The sequence below is a fragment of the Saccopteryx bilineata genome, chromosome 5 (assembly GCF_036850765.1).
Source record: "Saccopteryx bilineata isolate mSacBil1 chromosome 5, mSacBil1_pri_phased_curated, whole genome shotgun sequence".
Lineage (NCBI taxonomy): Eukaryota > Metazoa > Chordata > Mammalia > Chiroptera > Emballonuridae > Saccopteryx > Saccopteryx bilineata.
In genome coordinates this window covers 161,464,996-161,485,106 of record NC_089494.1, presented here as the reverse complement: position 1 = coordinate 161,485,106, position 20,111 = coordinate 161,464,996, and the positions used below count along the sequence as shown (strand labels likewise).

At 37.7% G+C, this 20,111-nt stretch overlaps 1 protein-coding gene across 2 annotated transcripts in view; it reads left to right on the top strand.

Annotated features, from left to right (window-relative positions):
* The window catches only part of NET1 (neuroepithelial cell transforming 1), a 47,866-nt gene extending 32,950 nt beyond the window's left edge, over positions 1-14,916 (top strand). Inside the window, exons 1-10 of one of the 2 annotated variants that reach the window (XM_066279862.1) lie at positions 1,414-1,684; positions 7,078-7,185; positions 8,190-8,357; positions 8,748-8,810; positions 9,146-9,242; positions 9,375-9,451; positions 10,482-10,739; positions 11,163-11,333; positions 12,477-12,663; positions 13,015-14,916. In XM_066279862.1, the coding sequence (XP_066135959.1) occupies positions 1,592-1,684; positions 7,078-7,185; positions 8,190-8,357; positions 8,748-8,810; positions 9,146-9,242; positions 9,375-9,451; positions 10,482-10,739; positions 11,163-11,333; positions 12,477-12,663; positions 13,015-13,421 (1,629 nt within the window). In that variant the 5' untranslated portion in view covers positions 1,414-1,591 and the 3' untranslated portion in view covers positions 13,422-14,916. Of the gene's footprint in view, positions 1-1,413; positions 1,685-7,077; positions 7,186-8,189; positions 8,358-8,747; positions 8,811-9,145; positions 9,243-9,374; positions 9,452-10,481; positions 10,740-11,162; positions 11,334-12,476; positions 12,664-13,014 lie in introns of those variants that run through there. The other variant, XM_066279861.1, reaches the window with a different exon arrangement.
* Positions 14,917-20,111: the final 5,195 nt, after the last annotated feature.

The following is a 20,111-nucleotide window of genomic DNA, read 5'->3' as shown; positions in this document are numbered from 1 at the left end:
CTGATTGTACCTATTCATTGTTACCAGTCATCTTGAAAACCATATTAAACACAACCTTACAACACAACTTTCACATCTGCTCAGTAAAACCCTCTTCTGCTCCTTCTTTACCCACAACCTATGACCTCACACTGAGTTTACTTCCTCGTGTTCCTTTGAGAGAGCCTTGCACTTTTCCCTTGCCCCGACCTATGAAGAACATAACATGATGTTCAAGGCATGAAATAACATCTTAAAGCTTCTTCCTTAGCATCTTTCCTCATCTTAGCTCAGGAAACTACCAGAAATGATTTCTCCTTCTGAACTCCTGTAGCACTTATTAGCTATATATCTTATTTTGGAACATTCAATATCTATCTTAAATTAGTTATCTCTTCTTGTAGCCTACCTTTCCACAAACATCTGTCACACAGCCTGACCAGTGGTGACGTAGTGGATAAAGCATTAACCTAGGATGTTGAGGTCACAGGTTTGAAACCCTGAGGTCGCCAGTTTGAGTGCAGGCTCACCAGCTTGAGTGCAGGGTCACTAGCGTAAGCATTGGATCATTGACATGGTCCCATGGTCACTGGCTTGAGCCCAGAGGTTGTTGGCTTGAAGCCCAAGGTCACTGGCTTGAGTCCAGTGAACAACTAAAGTGACACAACTGTATTGATGCTTCTCATCTCTCTCTCTTCCTGTGTATCTCTCTCTCTCTCTCTCTCTCAAATAAATAAATAAATAAATAAATAAAATACCTGTTACACAGATGCCAAAATCTTTAATTAAACAGAGAAAAAGGAACTGCCCTTAAGTCTAAGAAATACTGAACCTGAAGCTCGGAGGTAGCTCAGTTATACTTTACATTTGCTTTAGGACCAGAGTGACCTGAAGTGTGCCTACTATACTTTGCTGTTCTTAAGTAAAAAATGGTGGGAACCAGTTTCTAAAGACTTAGATAATTTTACAATTGTGAATATACTTATACTCTTGTAAAATAAAATAAAGTCAAGGTCTCTGGATAATTAGACTTTTCTTTAGAATATATATTTATTTAATTCTGAATTATGATTTTCTTGAAGTTGACAAGTTGTCTATATAAATTTCTTTCTAGATAATAGAGTTTTATAGAAAGCTTATCCCTGTCTGTGGCTGAATACTCGAATAGGTAACCTAGATAAGCAATTAGTTTCCCTTTGGGAATGCTTTTAAGTCAGGAAAAGCTTTACATTAACCCAGTTTCCTTTCCCTTTCTGGTCTTACTGTAGACCTTCCAAACCTCTTGATAAAGAGCTTTCTTTCTCTTGCACAGTGAAAACTGAGAAGCCTAGGTGTGCCCAGCTGTCAGCTGGAGTCACGTGTGGGGTAGGTGTCCGCCCACTGGAGCCTGGTCCGAAGTTGGCCCCGCCCACAGAGCCTTGAGGTCTGTGTGCTTTTTCACTGCTGCTCCCAGAAGCAGTTAGCTCTACCACAAGAAAGAGGCATGGGCAAATGGCTGCTAAGGGTGGCTGAGCACTCAGAAGAAAAGCCTGTGTGTCCGTGTAGCTCTTGGCTATAGGGCTGACTCGGATGTAGACTAATTCTAGAGATTTTAAGGGATACTTGGTGAAGCATGGTGGCGCATGATGAGATTGGAGGTCTCCTACCTATTAAAAGGACTATACGAGTCCTAGATGTGAATAATCAGCCCTTCAGAGAACCAGAGGTAAGACTTTTAGAGAAAAATTAAGCCAAATGGATACTTTCTAACTCTACAGAACTTTAAGATTTTTAACAGTTTATAACAGTATAATTTTAAACTTTTAATCTTACTGAGTGTTCAAATGTGTGACTAATTTATATGCCAGTTTGAAATGTGTTTAGGAACTTTGGTATAAGTTTAGGAACTGTGGTAAATTAGGTTTATACATAACATAGCTTGAGTGTACACAAACTTTATACAAAAGAAAAAGATTTTAAATGTTATACTGCTCAATTTGGTTAGATTTGTCACATTTCTAATGCTTAACACAGTTTTTTAATTTGCATTTATATTACCTAGTCTAAAAACTGATTTCTGGAGGAAGTAAAACTCCCCTGCCAGTTAATGCTAGTGAACAAATTTTAACTAAAATGCTATCTGACCTACTGCTTGTTTTTCTTTTTCTTCCCACATCTAGTAAGTTGATTGTGTGCAACTTTTTTCTTTGGAAAGAAAAATATGTTAAAGTATTTAAATCAACAAATTATTATTTAGCTTCTGCCACTCTCCTTGCTTTATCTGAAGTCATTATGTTTTTTTAATCTTTATAGACATCAAATAAGACATGATTTTTAAGCCATTTTATTTCATTTTGACAGTTGATTTAATATTATATAGGTATTCCATCTTAACTATATACTATACTACAGTATATATAATATAGTATTCCTATATTCCATTAACTGTGTACACTTTTCATGATTGTGGTGATGGTTTTGTAGGCATATATATGAACTTATTATATTTTTTAAATATGTGGTTTGTTGTATACTTTAGTAAAGTTGTGTATCATACACACGTACACTTTTGGTAGTTAAAGTAGCTGTCGTCTTTAGCAGGTATGTTTTTATTTGGTGTGGTGTAGCTCTGGTTTTTGTTTTCCTGTTTGCTTGCTTATATGTTTCCGTTTTCTCAAAATATCTAAGCGTTTTCATTGATTAGAGCAAGTTATCCATGGCCATCAGTGTAAATAGGAAACTGATCATCTTTTGGACCACAAAGAACTAGTCTTTTTTTGTTTGGTATCACACACTAACCAGGTTTCTGACATACCTTTTTCCAAAGTTTAAAAACACCAGGAATATTACCAGGTTTTTAGTGCTAGCAACACGTCTTAAATAAATAACTAAATTTGACTATTTCAGTTATTAAGTAGAAAGGGAAGAAATTATATGTGATCTTAACTCATTTTTAATGTTTTATAAGTAATTTTTTTTCATTCTTACATTAACGTCTTTGCCAGGTACAGGAGAAAATTATCCAGTAATACTAACTAATAAATCCAAACGCATACTGTTTTTATTTAACTGTCTTGATTTGGTCGACTGTAAAAGAGACCCTCTTTAAAAAACTGAGTTCATAACAGAAGTTTTCCATGTTGTTGCTCTTATGTGCAGGGTACATCCCAGGAAAAGACTTTAATCCTAACAATTTTTTCTTTATAGATATCCAGAAAATAATTTAAGGCATAAAATCTGACTGCAGGTGGACTAGTAAAATAAATAGATTGATTAAAAACTCAGTCTTGAGGCACATTCCCCCATATGCATGTGATAACCTAGCTAAACTAGATAGTCTGGTTAAAAGCTAACCTAAATAAACAATGTAAATTTATGACTGAGGGCGTTGAATGTTTTCCCCTGTAAGTGAACTTTTGCCCTGGTGAAAGGTTGCCTGTGATAGAAAGTTCCTTGATCCTATAAAACTTTGTTGATATTCTTTGTTCCCATAGATTTTCAGATTTTCTTTTGAGGAGACTGTATAGTTTCAATGTCTATACCCATTCTTTTTAAGCTTCTTGTATTCACCATAATGTGCTGTTAACAGCACTCCAAATAAAAGTAAACAACAGCAAAAAAACCATTATGTAAGCCTTATTTTGGGTGATGGTAAGCTAGGTAGACTCCTGCCCCTCTTCCTTCATCACTTCCAAATGCTGTACCTGCACCCTGTTGTATGTGGGGGGTCAGGTAGAGCTTTGATACCAGTTCTTTAAAAACTTTGTTTTCAAAATGAGGTTTGTGACAGTGTGAATGTTTAGGTTCTTAATAAACCAAAATAATTAAAATGATTCATGTGAATCACTAAAGAAAAACTGGTTGGAGTTCACATGGGCCAAATCCTAAACTGTATTTTAAAAGACAAATTTTTGTACCAAATCTATAGGTGATTCATGAATGCCTAATCAATGCATATCTGTTTTCCACAAAAGCTCTCTGTAGTGTATTTTTTATAAAATAATGTATGTATCCTGAAATTAGTAGTAAGCCATAATTCAGTATTATATCTTCACATTTCAGTAATTTTTTAAGTTACTTATTAAAATTTTTTATATACTTTTTTGAAATATATGTGCTGAATCTTTGTGTCATCTGCCAAACATTCTTAACATATACTTTTTTAGTAAGGAAGAAAGTTACCATTGGATCCCCAAAAGTGTGTGTGAAAAGTACAAAGGTGTCCTCCCTACCCCACTGCCACTACCTACGTTTCCTGATTTAGTACCATACTTTCTTACCAAGACATTGTAAGTCTCATGCTTTACTGACTAAGCTAGCTAGGCACTCTTACCAAGACATTTTAGATTATATAAACTCTTAAAACTTAACATCCTTTGTGAAGAAGTGAGATTATAGATGGGTTTCTAAAGGACTATAGAACATATTTAACCACCAAATCTCCTGCCACCCTAAAGAGCCTGCATAAACAAAATCCACAATAGTTTTAGAAGGATGCTTGAGACATATTTCTATTTAATTATCTAAATCTAAATTGTGTAGTTTTAATTTTAAATATGACATAATTTTGAGTTATCAGGAAAATAGTTGTACAGTACTACTCAAATTCTCATTCTATAAAGAATTTTTATCACTAATTTTATTTTATGTAATAAAATAGATATGAAATATTATTTCTCAGCTAAACTAACTTTTCTTTACACATTCACTGGGAATAGTATCTTCCCGTAGACTTTTAGATTGAAATGAAATATTTTGTGATTTACTAGGAAGTCAAATTTGTTATGTTTTAAACAAGGAAGAGGAATTAACCTCTCTTTCCAAAAAGTGGAACAGAACTTATGACAACTGCTTTGTTTCTAGTTAATGTTGGCGTATCTTACTTAGTGAGGTAATTATATCTCCATTCAAACAGAAGACTCTTTGTACTGTCTTTACTAAATAGAAAGGAATGCCTTATGCTGGACCTTCTGCCCGTGCATGTGTCACTTCAGTCTTGCACAGATGTATATTGTAAAGGCATTCACATATGTCCTTGGCCGTACAGTGTGTCATTATAATACATATCTTGAAGGTTTCTTTTTCGGTTCATTTAACATCTGCACATGAGTGGCTTTATAGTCAGAGTTTTCTTCTGGAGTTAATTACTTTGGCAGTGGAAGGTTGATCTACAGCTCCACCTCATAAGGCCTTCAAAGGCCTGAATTGATTATCTACAAAGTTTCCTTGCTTTAGTATGTGTCATTCCTTTCTGATATATATGTATAGAGCTTAAATATTTCTAATTGCTTCTTCTTGACTGTTCTAATCATTTAAGTTTCTTTCCATAGAATTTAACTTTCTGCCACTTTATTCTTAAATTACTCTAAGGGAATTATTTGTACTCAGTTTCCACAGCCCTTTTTTTTATATGACTTTCATCATATCAAAGAATTTTTTTTTTTTTTTTTTTTTTTTTTTTTTTACAGAGACAGAGTCAGAGAGAGGGATAGACAGGGACAGACAGACAGGAACGGAGAGATGAGAAGCATCAATCATTATTTTTTCGTTGAGCGTTGCGACACCTTAGTTGTTCATTGATTGCTTTCTCATATGTACCTTGATCACGGGCCTTCAGCAGACCGAGTAAGCCCTTGCTCGAGCCAGCGACCTTGGGTCCAAGCTGGTGAGCTTTTGCTCAAACCAGATGAACCTGTGCTCAAGCTGGCGACCTCGGGGTCTCGAACCTAGGTCCCCGGCATCCCAGTCCAACGCTCTATTGACTGCGCCACCACCTGGTCAGGCAGAATTATTTTAATGTTTTACCTGTCATTTTTAAATGGTAGTTTTTATTTTAAGTTGTAATTTTAATACAAATTTTTAATTATATATCCTTCTGAATTCTTATCAAAATTATTTTGTCAAATATGCCATAATTGTCTAGGCATCAAATACAAACAAATAATTATACTCCATAGACAGTATAAAGGATAGGCCTGTTTTATGATTTGGCATTCTTTATTTCATTAGCTGTATGAGTAACTTAATGATATGCTTCCATTTTCCTAGAAGTAAAATTAGAATATTGAATTTTGTAAACTTTTGAGATCCTTGAATAAGTGATGTGTAATTTTTAAAACAATATATATAGAAAAAAAAGAATTTCTCTTGTATGTGGATATATTTTTCCTTTAAGTTAATAAATTAAATGCATGAGAGATATAATTATAAATCTGAATATTTATATAGTAAGTGGAAATACTTCTAAGAAAAAATACTAGTAATAGGTAAAACTTAGTATGTTCCAAGCACTTTTCTGAACTCTTTAAACATACCTTAATTAATCTTCATAACAACTTTAAAAGAGAAGTTCTAATACTAACTTCATTTTACAGATGAGGAAACTGAGGCCAAGCATGTTGCCTAACAAGTTCTAGAACCAGGATTTGGGCCCAGTCAGTCTGATTCCAGAGTCTGAATGCTCTTTTATCCATTGTCCCCTGCCTCTGCTTGAATACTTCCTATGACCTTACAGCATTTAGTTGACCCATTCCAATGTCAGACGTGTTCATTTAAAACCTATTATCTGACTGAAGTATTTAAGAATGAAATGAAAAGCCCTGGCCAGATAGCTTGGTTGGTTGGTTGGTTGGTTGGAGCGAGCATCGTCCTGAAGTGTAGAGGTTGCCGGTTCGATCCCCAATCATGTACCGGGGACATACAAGAATAGCTCAGTGTTCCTGTCCCCTGTCTCCCTACCTCTCTCTTAAAAAAAAAAAAAAGAAGGAAGAGAATGAAATGATAGGAAGTCTGCGGTTTAAAATATTCCCAATAAGGGCAGATGTGAAAGAAATTGTTACACCAAAAACTATTGAAGCTAAGTCAGTACATGGGATCCATTATGCTATTTTCCACTTTTGTATGTGTTTGAAATTTTTCATAATAATGTGGTTTTTTAAGTTAATCTCTATATTAAACTAAAAATTCTATAGGATTTTAGAATCTAATTTGTTTTAGTTAAATTCTCAGTGACATTCAGATGTTTGACAGACCCTTCTTATACCATTTGATTTTCTAATAAATTACTGCTACTCTTTAGTGTTCTTAGTATTTTAACATAATCTGTATTTGTTTTTACAGGAGCCAAGCAATAAAAGAGTTCGACCTCTAGCTCGGGTCACATCCTTGGCAAATTTAATCTCTCCTGTAAGAAATGGAGCAGTCAGACGTTTTGGTCAAACAATACAGGTCAGTGGGGGAGGGGATCGGAGCAAGTAGTGTAGTGAAGGGAACATTTTGTAGAAACCTAAGATTTGTATTTTTTTTTTGAGTTGTACAAAGAAGTTTACACTATTTTAATATAAATTTCCTCTTTGGAATATGCTGGTAAGAAATAGTGTTACCAGAACATATGTGTATAACACTATTATAAGAGTTTGTATTTTATATCAAAACATAGTCTTGGATAGTTTTTATTCCCAAAAAGTACCGTATTTTTTGCTCGATAAGACACCCTTGACCATAAGACACACCTAGGGTTTTTTGTTTTGTTTTGTTTTGTTTGTATTTTTCTGAAATTGGAACCAGGGAGGCAGTCAGACTCCCGCATGCGCCCGACCGGGATCCACCGGGCACTCCCACCAGGGGGCGATGCTCCGCCCATCCGGGGCCTCGCTCTGTCACGACCAGAGCGACTCTAGTGCCTGGAGCAGAGGCCAAGGAGCCATTCCCAGCGCCCGGGCCATCTTTTGCTCCAATGGAGCCTTGGCTGCGGGAGGGGAAGAGAGAGACAGAGAGGAAGGAGAGGGGGAGGGGTGGAGAAGCAGATGGGTGCCTCTCCTGTGTGCCCTGGCCGGGAATCGAACCCGGGACTTCCACACGTCAGGCCGACGCTCTACCACTGAGCCAACCGGCCAGGGTGACACACCTAGGGTTTTAAGGAGGAAAATAAAAACAATATTCTGAACCAAATGGTGTGTTAAAATATTTAATAAAATACCGTATTTTTCGCTCCATAAGATGCACAGCCATTTTCCCCCTCCACTTTTGGGGGGGGGAAAAGTCATCTTGTGATGTGAAAAATATGGTAATTTTGGATGATAAATACTTTAAAATGATAGATTAAAGCTTAGATAAATGATTGTTTTATGCATTGAGAAATTCTCAGAACTTTGGTTTTAATTTGTCTTCTTTTTTTTAAGAGAAAGGAATAATTACTGTATCTTTCAAGTCTTTTATTTTTTTCTTTTAAGTCATTTACCCTTCGTGGTGACAGCAGATCTCCAGCTTCTGCCCAGAAGTCATCGAGCAGATCAACAATCCCAACACCTGCCAAAAGGAGAAGTAGTGTACTATGGTCAGAGATGTTAGACGTTAGTATGAAGGAGTCTTTAACTACCAAAGAAATCAAACGTCAGGAGGTATGTTGGCATTCCATATTAAGACCATACTTATCAACTTCTATTTTTAAAAGTAGTACCTGTTTTTAAACATATAGTTTGCCAAAGAATAGTAAATTAATGACTGACAAAATTAACTTGCATTTTTGTATTTGAAATGATAGCACATGCTGAGCAGCACTTTGTGATGGATGGTGGTCCTCAAATTTAATAACTCTTAAGGAGAAGGTGAAATTATGAAACATGGCAACCTCTTATTTGAGATTCCATTCAGAATTTCAGATTTCAGACTGAGTCACTTTAAAAAGCACTGTTCAAAGCATCAGCTAAATAATGATAAACATCAACTGTATATAAATTTCCTTTCTCAGAGAAAGGAATGACCTATGATGTTTTTTGGATTTTTTCTAGGCAATATATGAAATGTCCCGAGGTGAACAGGATTTAATTGAGGATCTCAAGCTTGCAAGAAAGGTCAATAAAGAACTTTTTATCATATGCCCTAGTTTTTAAAAAACTGTATTTCACAAAGTCTAACAGAGTTTTCTAACCTTTAGAAGAAGAAAAGTAGAAAATACCTTCTGGTGTATACTTTTTTAAGATGAGAGTTATTAGACACATCTCTTCAAATATGAATTATCAGTAAAAGTGTCTCTTTGGGGATCAACATATACTTTTAATTTCTTTTAGATATAACAAATAGAATCCATGCTAACTTTTATATAGTTAGTCATGCTTTATTCAAATACAGATCTCTCCTTGTGTTTTAATTCCTTGATCTCTTTGACATATTTTTTCCCCTCTGATAGGCCTACCATGACCCCATGTTAAAGTTGTCTATTATGTCAGAAGAGGAACTAACACAAATATTTGGTGATTTGGATGCTTATATACCTCTGCATGAAGGTAAAATATCCTACTTAATTTTCATTGGTATCTCAACAGTGGTAACACTAGTAATTTTAAACCTAAACTAATTTAGTGCTGTTATTTTTTAAATAACCTATTTTTGGCATTTCTGCTTATTTTACACTTCAGATTTGTTGGCAAGATTAGGAGAAGCAACCAAACCTGATGGAACAGTAGAGCAGATTGGTCACATTCTTGTGAACTGGGTATGTAGTGAGTTGTTTACTTCAGATAGTTTTTTACACATATGCTATACTTGTCAATTTTTATAAATATCAGATCAATTTGATCCAGTAACTGTTCTAAAAATAGATAAACAAGCCCTGGCTGGTGGCTCAGTGGATAAGCATCAGCCTGGCATATGGACATCCCGGGTTTGATTCCTGGTCCAGGCACACAAAAGAAGCAACCATCTGCTCCCCCCTCTCTTCCTCTTCCCCTCCTGCAGCCAGTGGCTCCATTGGTTTGAGCATGGCCCTGGGTACTGAGGATGGCTACATTGGAGCTCATCAGCCTGGGCACTAAAAATAGTTTGGTACTTGAACATCAGCCCCAGATAAGGTTGCTGGGTGGATCCAGGTCCGGATGCATGAGGGAGTCTGTCTCACTATCTCCCTTTGTCTCACCTAAAAAAAAAAAAAAAAAGATAAACGCATTGAAACTGAACAAATTTGTGTAGCTATAAGAAGTTCCAGTGTCTGTTTAAAAAATATTTTATGAATGGCAGTTTTTTTTAAATGTATATATATTTCTCCTTGGACAGAATCTTTGCAATATATGTCATTAATTTTTTGTTTTATTTTTTTTGCTTAACATTTGCATGCCTGCCACTGTTCTGTGAGGGATCACTGGAGATTTAGTGATGAAAGACAGTTTCTACGTTTATAATCTAGTGAGAGAATAGTCAAATATATAAACAGTCTTAGGGTTAGTGATGTATGTTTCAGAGGAACACTCAGGAGTCCTGGGAATACAGAAGGCAAGCATCTTACTGAGGTTGGGGTAGCAGAAATCATCTCTGATTGGATTTAGCCAAATTAGGGAAATTGGAATAGGGCGTTCTGATGTCAGCCTAAAACATTATCCTGCCCCCTTTATCACCTGCAGGAAAATTTTCACAGCTTGTTAAAACTTTCAAGAGAAGCTGTAGTTTTTGTGTTTCATGTTCACAGGCTTACTAATGGACTAAATTGTAACAGAAACTTACACACTTTGCTTTCTCTTATTACTCTCTAGTTGCCAGGTTTGAATGCTTACAAAGGCTACTGTAGTAACCAGCTGGCAGCCAAAGCTCTTCTTGATCAGAAGAAACAAGATCCAAGAGTTCAAGACTTTCTCCAGCGATGTCTTGAGTCTCCCTTCAGTAGAAAACTAGATCTTTGGAGCTTCTTAGATATTCCTCGAAGTCGCCTAGTCAAATACCCTTTACTATTAAAAGAAATTCTTAGACACACTCCAAAAGATCACCCTGATGTTCAGCTTCTGGAAGAAGCTGTAAGTAGTCAAATACGTACTCTTATGTTTTGCACATTTATATATTAGCTTGCCTTAGAAAGGTTTATAGTGATACTCTCAAATTTGATGCATATTGAAGTGTCATGTTGTTTTAAGTACCCAGTATGATAGCATATTGTGCACTAAGCATAAAGAGATGTAACATACTTTATATTTAATTACAAGGCTGGATTCTAATCTGATCTCTTTCACTAGCTCAGTATGTGACTTTGGGCAAATCACCCAAGTTGGCTGAGGCTGTTTCCTCATCTGTATAATAAAGGAACTGACTGAATTTACTGATTTCTAGAGTCCCTTCAAGCTTTACCATTCTATCATTTTAATGAGACATTTGAGCCCCGTAGGGGAACGAAGTAAGTTAATAGGTTAATAATGCTCCATCAATGTTTTGATAATTTTTAGATACTGATAATACAAGGAGTTCTCTCTGATATCAACTTGAAGAAAGGTGAATCAGAATGCCAATATTACATTGACAAACTGGAGTATCTGGATGAAAAGCAGAAGGATCCTAGAATTGAAGCAAGCAAAGTATTGCTTTGCCACGGGGAACTGAAGAACAAAAATGGACATGTGAGTGTATTTGAACACTAATGTGAAGTGAGCTATTACTTTTCTTTCCCATCCTATTTAGATTTTCCACATTAATGATGAAGCAGGTTTATAAAATAAATTCTTTACGTAATGAAAGAAGGTTTACTGGTTTTATGTTATTAGCTTTAATAAAGCAAACATTGTTTCTGTTGTTACAGAATGACTTAAATGCCTCGGTGGAAAATCAGTAATACCTAATTTTTAGTTCTGAAGCATAAGTTGTCAACTTGTTTGGTTAGGGATTCCTTTATAAGTAGTTTCATAATATTTTATTAAAAAAATATTCAAAAAGATTTTTGTGGAATTTACTGCAGGCGTCCCCAAACTCGGCCCCTAAGGCCATTTATCTGGTGCCTGCCGCACTTCCGGAAGGGGCACCTCTTTCATAGGTGGTCACTGAGAGGAGCACTGTATGTGGCGGCCCTCCAACGGTCTGAGGGACAGTGAATTGGCCCCCTCTGTAAAAAGTTTGGGGACTCCTGCTTATAGTGATGGAAGTCATTCTTAGCCCTACCAAACAAATTTCTGCATCAGATTGAATGAAAGCAAACTTATTTTTTATATAATTACAAAAATATGTAAGAACTGAGTATGAACATGAATAGTATTTTTGTTTCATAAAGTGCTTTTCAAAAGCTCAATTTGTAAGTTGAGGTTCTTTGTGGAAACAGTTGAAATCTGACATCTAATTTCTATCATGAGGCCTAATTGTTTTAAAAGGCATAAATTGGTGTGTGACAAAACAGAACCATAAACATTATACCAGCTTGCATTTTTTAATCCTTACTTTATTAGAAAACTGGTACATATGTATAGTACTAGTGTTTCCAATCATGTTACTGCTGGTAAACAGGTCTTTGTGGGGAGCAGCATTTATTCAGCTGCTGCTTAATCTAATGTTGCACACTGACTTTCAAGTTTTATGTAGTCTGAGACCAGGAAAGCTCTCTGTGTAGAACATGCACAGCCTTGAAATCACCATCTCTATGGGGTCGTGGAAGGGTATCTTAGTAAACTAATGTGGTAAAATTAATGTCATATCAAGTTATTTTAACAATGGGTCGCCTCACCTATAGTCACTAGGTTCCATACTTAGGAAGCATTTGTGTTCTGTTTCTCCAGAAACTTTACATTTTCCTGTTTCAAGACATCTTGGTTTTGACCCGGCCTGTTACACGAAATGAGCGACACTCCTACCAGGTGTACCGGCAGCCGATCCCAGTCCAAGAGCTGGTCTTGGAAGACCTGCAGGATGGAGATGTGAGAATGGGAGGGTCCTTTAGAGGGGCTTTCAGCAACTCAGATAAAGGTAAAAATACTAGCTTTAAAACATTTTAAATAATCTCAGAACCTAAATAAATTTAGTTTTAATCTTTAAGAATTCTGTTCCTGTACAAAAAAGGCTAAAAATGAAGTGGGTTCCATTTTCCTAGATATACTATTACACTCATTCAGATGTAAGGTGCTTTACTACTCTAACACCAGCAAGTGTATCTCATAAGTCATGTGTAGGCTTTATTTCACCTGTCTTCCTAATTGATTTTCATATTATATAAATAGCCAGCACCCTTAGTAGAATGGTATGACCATATAACCACTTTATCTAGAATAAACGTTTTCTTTCCTTTTTCTTTTTTTTTTTCCATTTTTATTTCTCTAGCTAAAAATATCTTTAGAGTTCGCTTCCAAGATCCCTCTCCAGGCCAGTCACACACTCTACAAGCAAATGATGTCTTCCACAAGCAGCAGTGGTTCAACTGCATTCGTACTGCTATTGCCCCTTTTCAGCAGGCCACCAGTCCAGGCGAGCTGCAGGGTTTGCCTGAGCTCCATGAGGAGTATGAGGAGAACAACCCCTCCGCCGGGAACATCAGGGCTGACAGAAGGGCGTCCATGGTGTCCAGTGTGACTCAGGTCAAAGTTGATGGAGATGTTTCTGAATGTGGGTCCCCAGCAGACACAGCAGACAACATTAAGAGTGTCAAAGCACACCAAATACAATCTGGCTTCCGAAAACCAAGGGACAAAGCCCAGCTCGGTGGCAAACGGAAAGAGACTTTGGTATAAAGTGTGCTAACTAGTGGAGAAACTGTCTATTTATAAATGTGTACATTTGTTTTTTCTTGTAATGTGAGCATGGGAGCATTACAGGGTTACTTAATACCGGTCTTAACATTTTCTATGTTTTTGGTTGGTTTTAGTTGTTGTTCTTGGGGATTTTATTATTGTTGTTTTTAATGGCAGCTAAAGATATACATACAGATTACTGTTAAACTGCAATTTTATTTTTCAGATATTTTCTCATATTATTTAGAGCATTCAAGCCTGGTATTTTTAATCAAATGAAATATTTATGAAAGGGGTTTTCTTTTCGTTCTGCGTTCATCATGACTTTTCAATACCAACCAATTGTGATATTTACATTATTTGCCAAAATTTAAAATTTAGCAAATACTGGGATTTTATCAGTGTTTCTTTGACAAACCTTATGTGCAAATTTGAAATTTTAACCTTGGCACCTAAAATTTACATGGAATACATGTAGTATTTCAGAATTTACATTGAAACATAAGAGCTTTGGAAAACAGACCATCAAACTTAATAGGTTTCCATTTATCAACTGGAATGCTTTATATTAGTTTGTTTTTCACTGCACATTCCTCATTTTTCATTCATTTAACCTGCCAATTATTTAATTTTTTACTATAGTTTTTAGTATTTGCTTTTATTTTTTTACTTTAATGCCTTTTCAAATTGGCATGTCTTTAAAATATTTTTCTTCCTTGATTAAAAAAGTGTGTGTGTGTATAAATATGTGTTTTTTAATCATATTAACTTTACCAAGTGAAACCAAGCCATACTGTTTTTGAGCCAATTAAGAAAATTGCCATTTTTAAAGTGTAACATTTTGGGATAAACACACATGAACTGACTCAGTATATTCTGGACTACTGAAAGAAAACCACCTAAAGGATTTTGTTGAAAGTTTTAGTGTTTGAAAAGCAAGAAGGAAGGCAGTTGACTGGTAATAAGGTTTTTTGTTTTGTTTTGTTTTTTAAGTAACAGGAGGTAAAAGAGAGTAGTTTTGTCTTAAAGGGAAAATGTCTGGTTGTGCCAGAATGTGAAAGGTGATAGTAAAAGCTAAACTTGAGGGTGTGTAGTAAGTTGTAGAAGGTTTGGGGGAAGTGAACTTTATTTGCCTTGGTTTACAATGCCTGCAAATAACGGGTTTGAAAAAACAATGAATATGTTGAAATTTTGACCACATTAGGTCAGTTTTGGTGGGTTTATTCAATATCAGAGAGAAAAAAGTCTGATTTATCTTTTATTGTAAAATGTTCCTGTTCAAATAAGATCCTAGTCTTTAAGGGGAAACTAAAGGTCCTGTGTCATGGCAGATTGATAATGGTGATCAATTCAAGTGTTGTCCATTATGTGAACTATGTTGGGCTAGTGGAAGGGAAAATTGAAAAAAAATGTAAATAGATCAATCCAAATGATTTCTCTGTATAAATGAATTATACAATTAAAAGAAAAAAGCACACACATAATCACCCTTAAAGGTTTCTTGGCTAGTGAATGTTTGGGGAACATTTGCCAGAGTTTTTTTGGTATGACAAAGGAGGTAATGGCAGACTCACAAAGTTTTATAAAATTATCCATACTTAAATTCTTGCAGCTCATTGATGAATAACAGAAAGATTTAGTTAGGTCCTTTTGTGTATCTCATTAAGCCGTTTAGGATGCAGTTTAATCAGAAACAGCAATGGAAGACAGCTGAATATCTGGCCACTTTGTGGCTATGATAGTAAGGCAGATAGCAAGGCATCCTGATGAATTTGATTAATTTCAAAGTTTAACTTAAGAATCTCAGGTCTCTAGCTATGACCTAAGAGATGTGTCAAACCATTGCAGTATATGGACTTAATTAGATCCTAAATCAAGCAAACTTTTATTAAGACAATTGGAAATATCCAGTATTGACTGGATATTTGAAGTTCATTAGTTATGTGTTTGTGTTTAACAGTAATTCTCTGATTGCAATCCCTTTAGAGACAAATTCTGAACTATTTATTGATAAAATTATATGGTGTCTAGGATTTTCTTTAAAATTATGAGGTAGGAAAATAGTTGGAGCTAAAAATGAAATAAGGAATGGCCGTAAACTTAGAATTGCTGAAGTTGCATGAGAGATACTGAAAATTCATTACAGTCTTTGCATATTTTTTTGTATATGTTTGAAATTTTTCGCTAAAAAAGGAAAAGAGAGCCTGGCCTCTGGTAGCACAGTGGATAAAGCATCCACCTAGAACGCTGAGGTCACGGGTCAAAACCTTGGGTGTGCCCTGTCAAGGCACATACGGGAGTTGATGTTTCCTGCTCCTCCCCCTCCTCTCTCTGCCTGTCTCTCTCTGCCTCTCTCTCTCTATAATGAACAAATAAAGTCTTTAAAAAAATTTTTTTAAGTAAAAGAACTTAAGAAATTGCAGGTATCTAGTAAGTTTCCAACTCCTCAACCTCTTAATCTCCTCCAAGCCCCCAGCTTTCAGTTTTCAAAGTAAAGTCAGAATGTTGCTCAAACACAGTTGCCTTTGCTCTTTGCCACCTCCTAAGAAACTCGAACCTTTTGCCTAAATTCGACACTCATGACCTCTTTGTTAACAGTTTGGCAATAGTATTAGACTAATCTGGACTCTGATTTAATTCACATGCCCTTTCCTCCTCCTCTTTTCCTTGTGTCCCTCTCCCTCCACCACTACTTATTTTCGTTACCTACCCCGTGTTCTCTGACATACAAACATGGAACCACAACTATGTAAGATGAAAGCAGTGAGGTATGTTTCCTGTTCACCCAGTGAAACAACTGTAACCGTACCCTGCCAGTTTCCAGCAAGGGTCAGTGTGTTAACTACATTCCTGCCTCTTAAGAAAGGAACTACCATTATAGTATCTGATAATGTTTGTGCTGTTGAACAGACCAGAAAGTAAGGCAAAATTAGCTACATTTAAAGATTTCTGATCATCTGCCATAGAATTCTGATTTCTCCATGTAGCTGCTGCTGTAGGCAGGGGAAAGATTTTCATCTCCCTCCTGCACTGAGCAGGACAAGCAAAGACAGATCAAGTTAGATTGAGCATTTAGTTTGGTCCCCCCCTTACCAGCTGAGGCATCTGAAATCTGAAAGCATCAAGTGACATGCGCAAGATCACACAGCTGGCATGTGACAAGCTAAAATGAAAGGCAGCTATGTACCAGTCCTCTTGAACCAAGCATCCTAGTCACCCCAGTATACCCCCACCTCCACCCCAAGCTACCACTACTCAGAAATCTACCTCTTGTGGAAAACCTTGTCTGTCCTTCACCCTGGCCCCAAGCTTACACTACTGCCCAGTAATCCCAGCTCATTCTGCACCACAACTCTTCAGCTCCCTCTAAGAAAAGTTGACTCAACCCACCATGCTTCCCATCTCCAGTGGCCTGTGCCTTCTAAAATTAATTCACTAGGTTCAGTTTTGCAGCATCATGTGCCTCCTCCCTTTTAAAAATACCTCCAACTCCTGTGCCAGCACATTTCTCTTTGTTCTGCCTTCTCAGCATCTTTTCTCCTTTGAGCCCTTCTCTTTCAGACCTCTAAATGTTGGAATGCCACAGAATTTAGTCCCCAGACCTCTTCTTTTTTATTTTTTTTTACAGAGACAGAGAGTCAGAGAGAGGGATAGATAGGGGCAGACAGACAGGAACGGAGAGAGATGAGAAGCATCAATCATCAGTTTTCCGTTGCGACACCTTAGTTGCTTATTGATTGCTTTCTCATATGTGCCTTGACCGCGGGCCTTCAGCAGACTGAGTAACCCCTTGTTCAAGCCAGCGACCTTGGGTCCAAGCTTTGCTCAAACCAGATGAGCCCGTGCTCAAGCTGGCGACCTTGGGGTCTTGAACCTGAGTCCTCCGCATCCCAGTCCAACGTTCTATCCACTGCGCCGCCACCCGGTCAGGCCCCAGACCTCTTTTTTTATGCTGGGAAATATGACTTGAGCATCACCAACACCCAACAACTCCCAAATTTACATCTTCATTCAGTTCTCACCTCCTCCTGAGCAGACTCACCACCCAGCAGCCTATCTGATGTACCCACTTGGAAGTGGCTTAACAAGACCCAAGAGAACTATTGCTTGTCCATCCCTAATCCTTTTCTAATCTTTCCATCTCAGAAAACGCCATCACCATACATCCAATCTGATTCCTCTGACTCGCTCCATGACTACTTCCATAAGCCGTGTCACCTCCACTTCCACAATGTATATTTAGGATTCTACCACTGCCCACCACTTGCATTGTTCCAAGTTAGTATTAGCTGCAATAGCACTGGTCTGAAGAAAAGCAACAGCCACCTAACTGGTTCCCTTACATTCCATCCCCCCCCCCTTTTTTTAGTGAGAAGAGGGGAGATAGACTCCTGCATGTGCCTGACTAGGATCCACCTGGCAACCCCATCTGGGGCCGATGCTTGAATCAACCAAGCTATCCTGTGCTCCTGGGCCTGACTCTTGAACTAATCGAGCCACTGGCTGTGAGAGGGGAAGAGAGAGAGGAGGAGGAGAGGGGGAGCGAAGCAGATGGTCACCTCTCTTGTGTGCCCTGACTGGGGATTAAACCCGGGACATCTGCACCCTGGGCCAACACTCTACCCATTGAACAAACTGGCCAGGGCCTCCACTCTACTTTTTAAATCTCAATATGGGAACCAGATGATCTTTTTGATGCTAAAAATCATACATTTTTATTATGGAAAATTTTCAAAATTCAGAAAATTATAAAAAATAAATTACCTAAAAAGAATGAGAAGACTTTCGAACCATGACTACAGACAAGAAGAAAAGTATTTGTAAAAGACACATCTGATGAAGGACTACTATCTAAAATACACAAAGAAAAATCTTAAGTAGCAAGTGAACAAACCCATTTTAAAATGGGCAAAAGACCTAGACATCTCACTAAAGAAGATATGCAGATAGCAAAATAAGCATCTGGAGAGATGACTGAAATCCGAGACACTGACAACAGATGCCTCCGAGGATGTGGAGCAACAAAAATTCATTGTTGAGGATGCAAAATGGTGCAGCCACTTGGAAGACAGTGTTTTAAACTACAAACTACAAAGCCTACCACATGATCCAGCTATATCATAAGTTGAAAACATGTCCACACAAAAACCAGCTTCATTCACAATTTCCAAAACTTGGAAGCAACCAAGATGTCCTGTTGAATGAATAAACTGTGGTTCATCCAGACAATGGAATGCTCATCACTAAAAAGAAATGAACAAGCAAGCCATGAAAAGACATGAAAGAAACTTAAATGCACAAGACTAAGTGAAAGAAGCCAACGTGAAAAGGTTGCATACAATGTGATTCCAACTCTATGACATTCTGGAAAAGGCAAAACTATTCAATATAAAAAGAGTAAAAATACCAGTGGTTGTCAAGAGTGGAGGGTGGGAGAGGGATAAATAGGCGGAGCACAGAGAAATTTTTAGGGCAGTGGATCTACGGTATATGACACTATACTGGTAGGTACAGATTATTATACATTTGTTCAAAATCAGAGTGCACACCACCGAGAGTGAGCCCTCATGTAATCTATGGGCTTTGGGTGATCATGATGTCAGTGTAGGTTCATCAGTTATAAATGTACTGTTGGGTTCGGGATGTTGATAAGGAAGGAAGTTATGCATGGGGGAGGAGGGGGGACTCTATACTATCCACCTAATTTAGCTGTGAACCTAAAAATCCTCCAAAAAATAATCTGCTTTAAAAAAAAAAAAAAAAAAAGAATTACTCAGGCCCAGAAAAAAATAGTGCCATTAAGAATCCATATCCTTCAAGTCACAGAGACCAAAATTGAAATAATACTGTACATACTCTACAGGCAAACATTGAATGTAAATGCTTAGCAAGGTGACCCAAGCCTGTCTAGATGTCTGGGCCACTAGCCTTTGCTCTCAGACTGTAACTGCATCATGGACATTGTTCATATAGAGGTCAGAATCTTGCTGTAACCCCAGGCCCAGCTGGCCAGAGCACCCTGCACCGCCAACTCCTAAAGAATCAGAATCTATGGCATAAATGTGACTGTAGGGCCCACCCTTCGTAGGCAGGGACAAAGCAAGTGGGAGCACGGGAAGAGGGTGACAGCAACACCCTACATCAGCAGCAACACCCCATTTGGATGAGGAGGGGAGCTCCTAGCTTCTTTTTGTTCTCTCCAGTTGATTCTGGGACTGAACTGGATTGTTTTCAGCTACCCTGGGATCAACCCAGCCTGAGGCCAAGGCCTACTGCCTTTGCATTTCCTTTCTCTCCTTTGCCTTCTGGTAGGAGCAGGAGGCCTCGAGGGAGTCACAAGCGGGGCCCTGTCTCCTATCACCATGCAGCTCCAGTCCTCCTCCAAGTGGGGCTGAGCGGTGAGATCATGAACGATCAAGCTGCACCCCTTTGGTTGGATTGTTTCTCTCCCCTTAAGGCCCTTTATGCTGCAGTTCAAACTACAACTGTCTTGAACATGACTTGAAAGGTTGGCGTCAGGCCTCCTTCCACTCCTGGAAACTGCTCCAGGGCTGGAAGAGTCTGTTATCTGACATCACTTACCTTTGCCAACCATCAAGCATGGACCTTGTCTGTCTTCTGGCAGACTCCACTCCAGCCCCCAACACGCTCCGGCCTGCTGAGCCTCCATAGGTTCTCTCCATCTTGGGT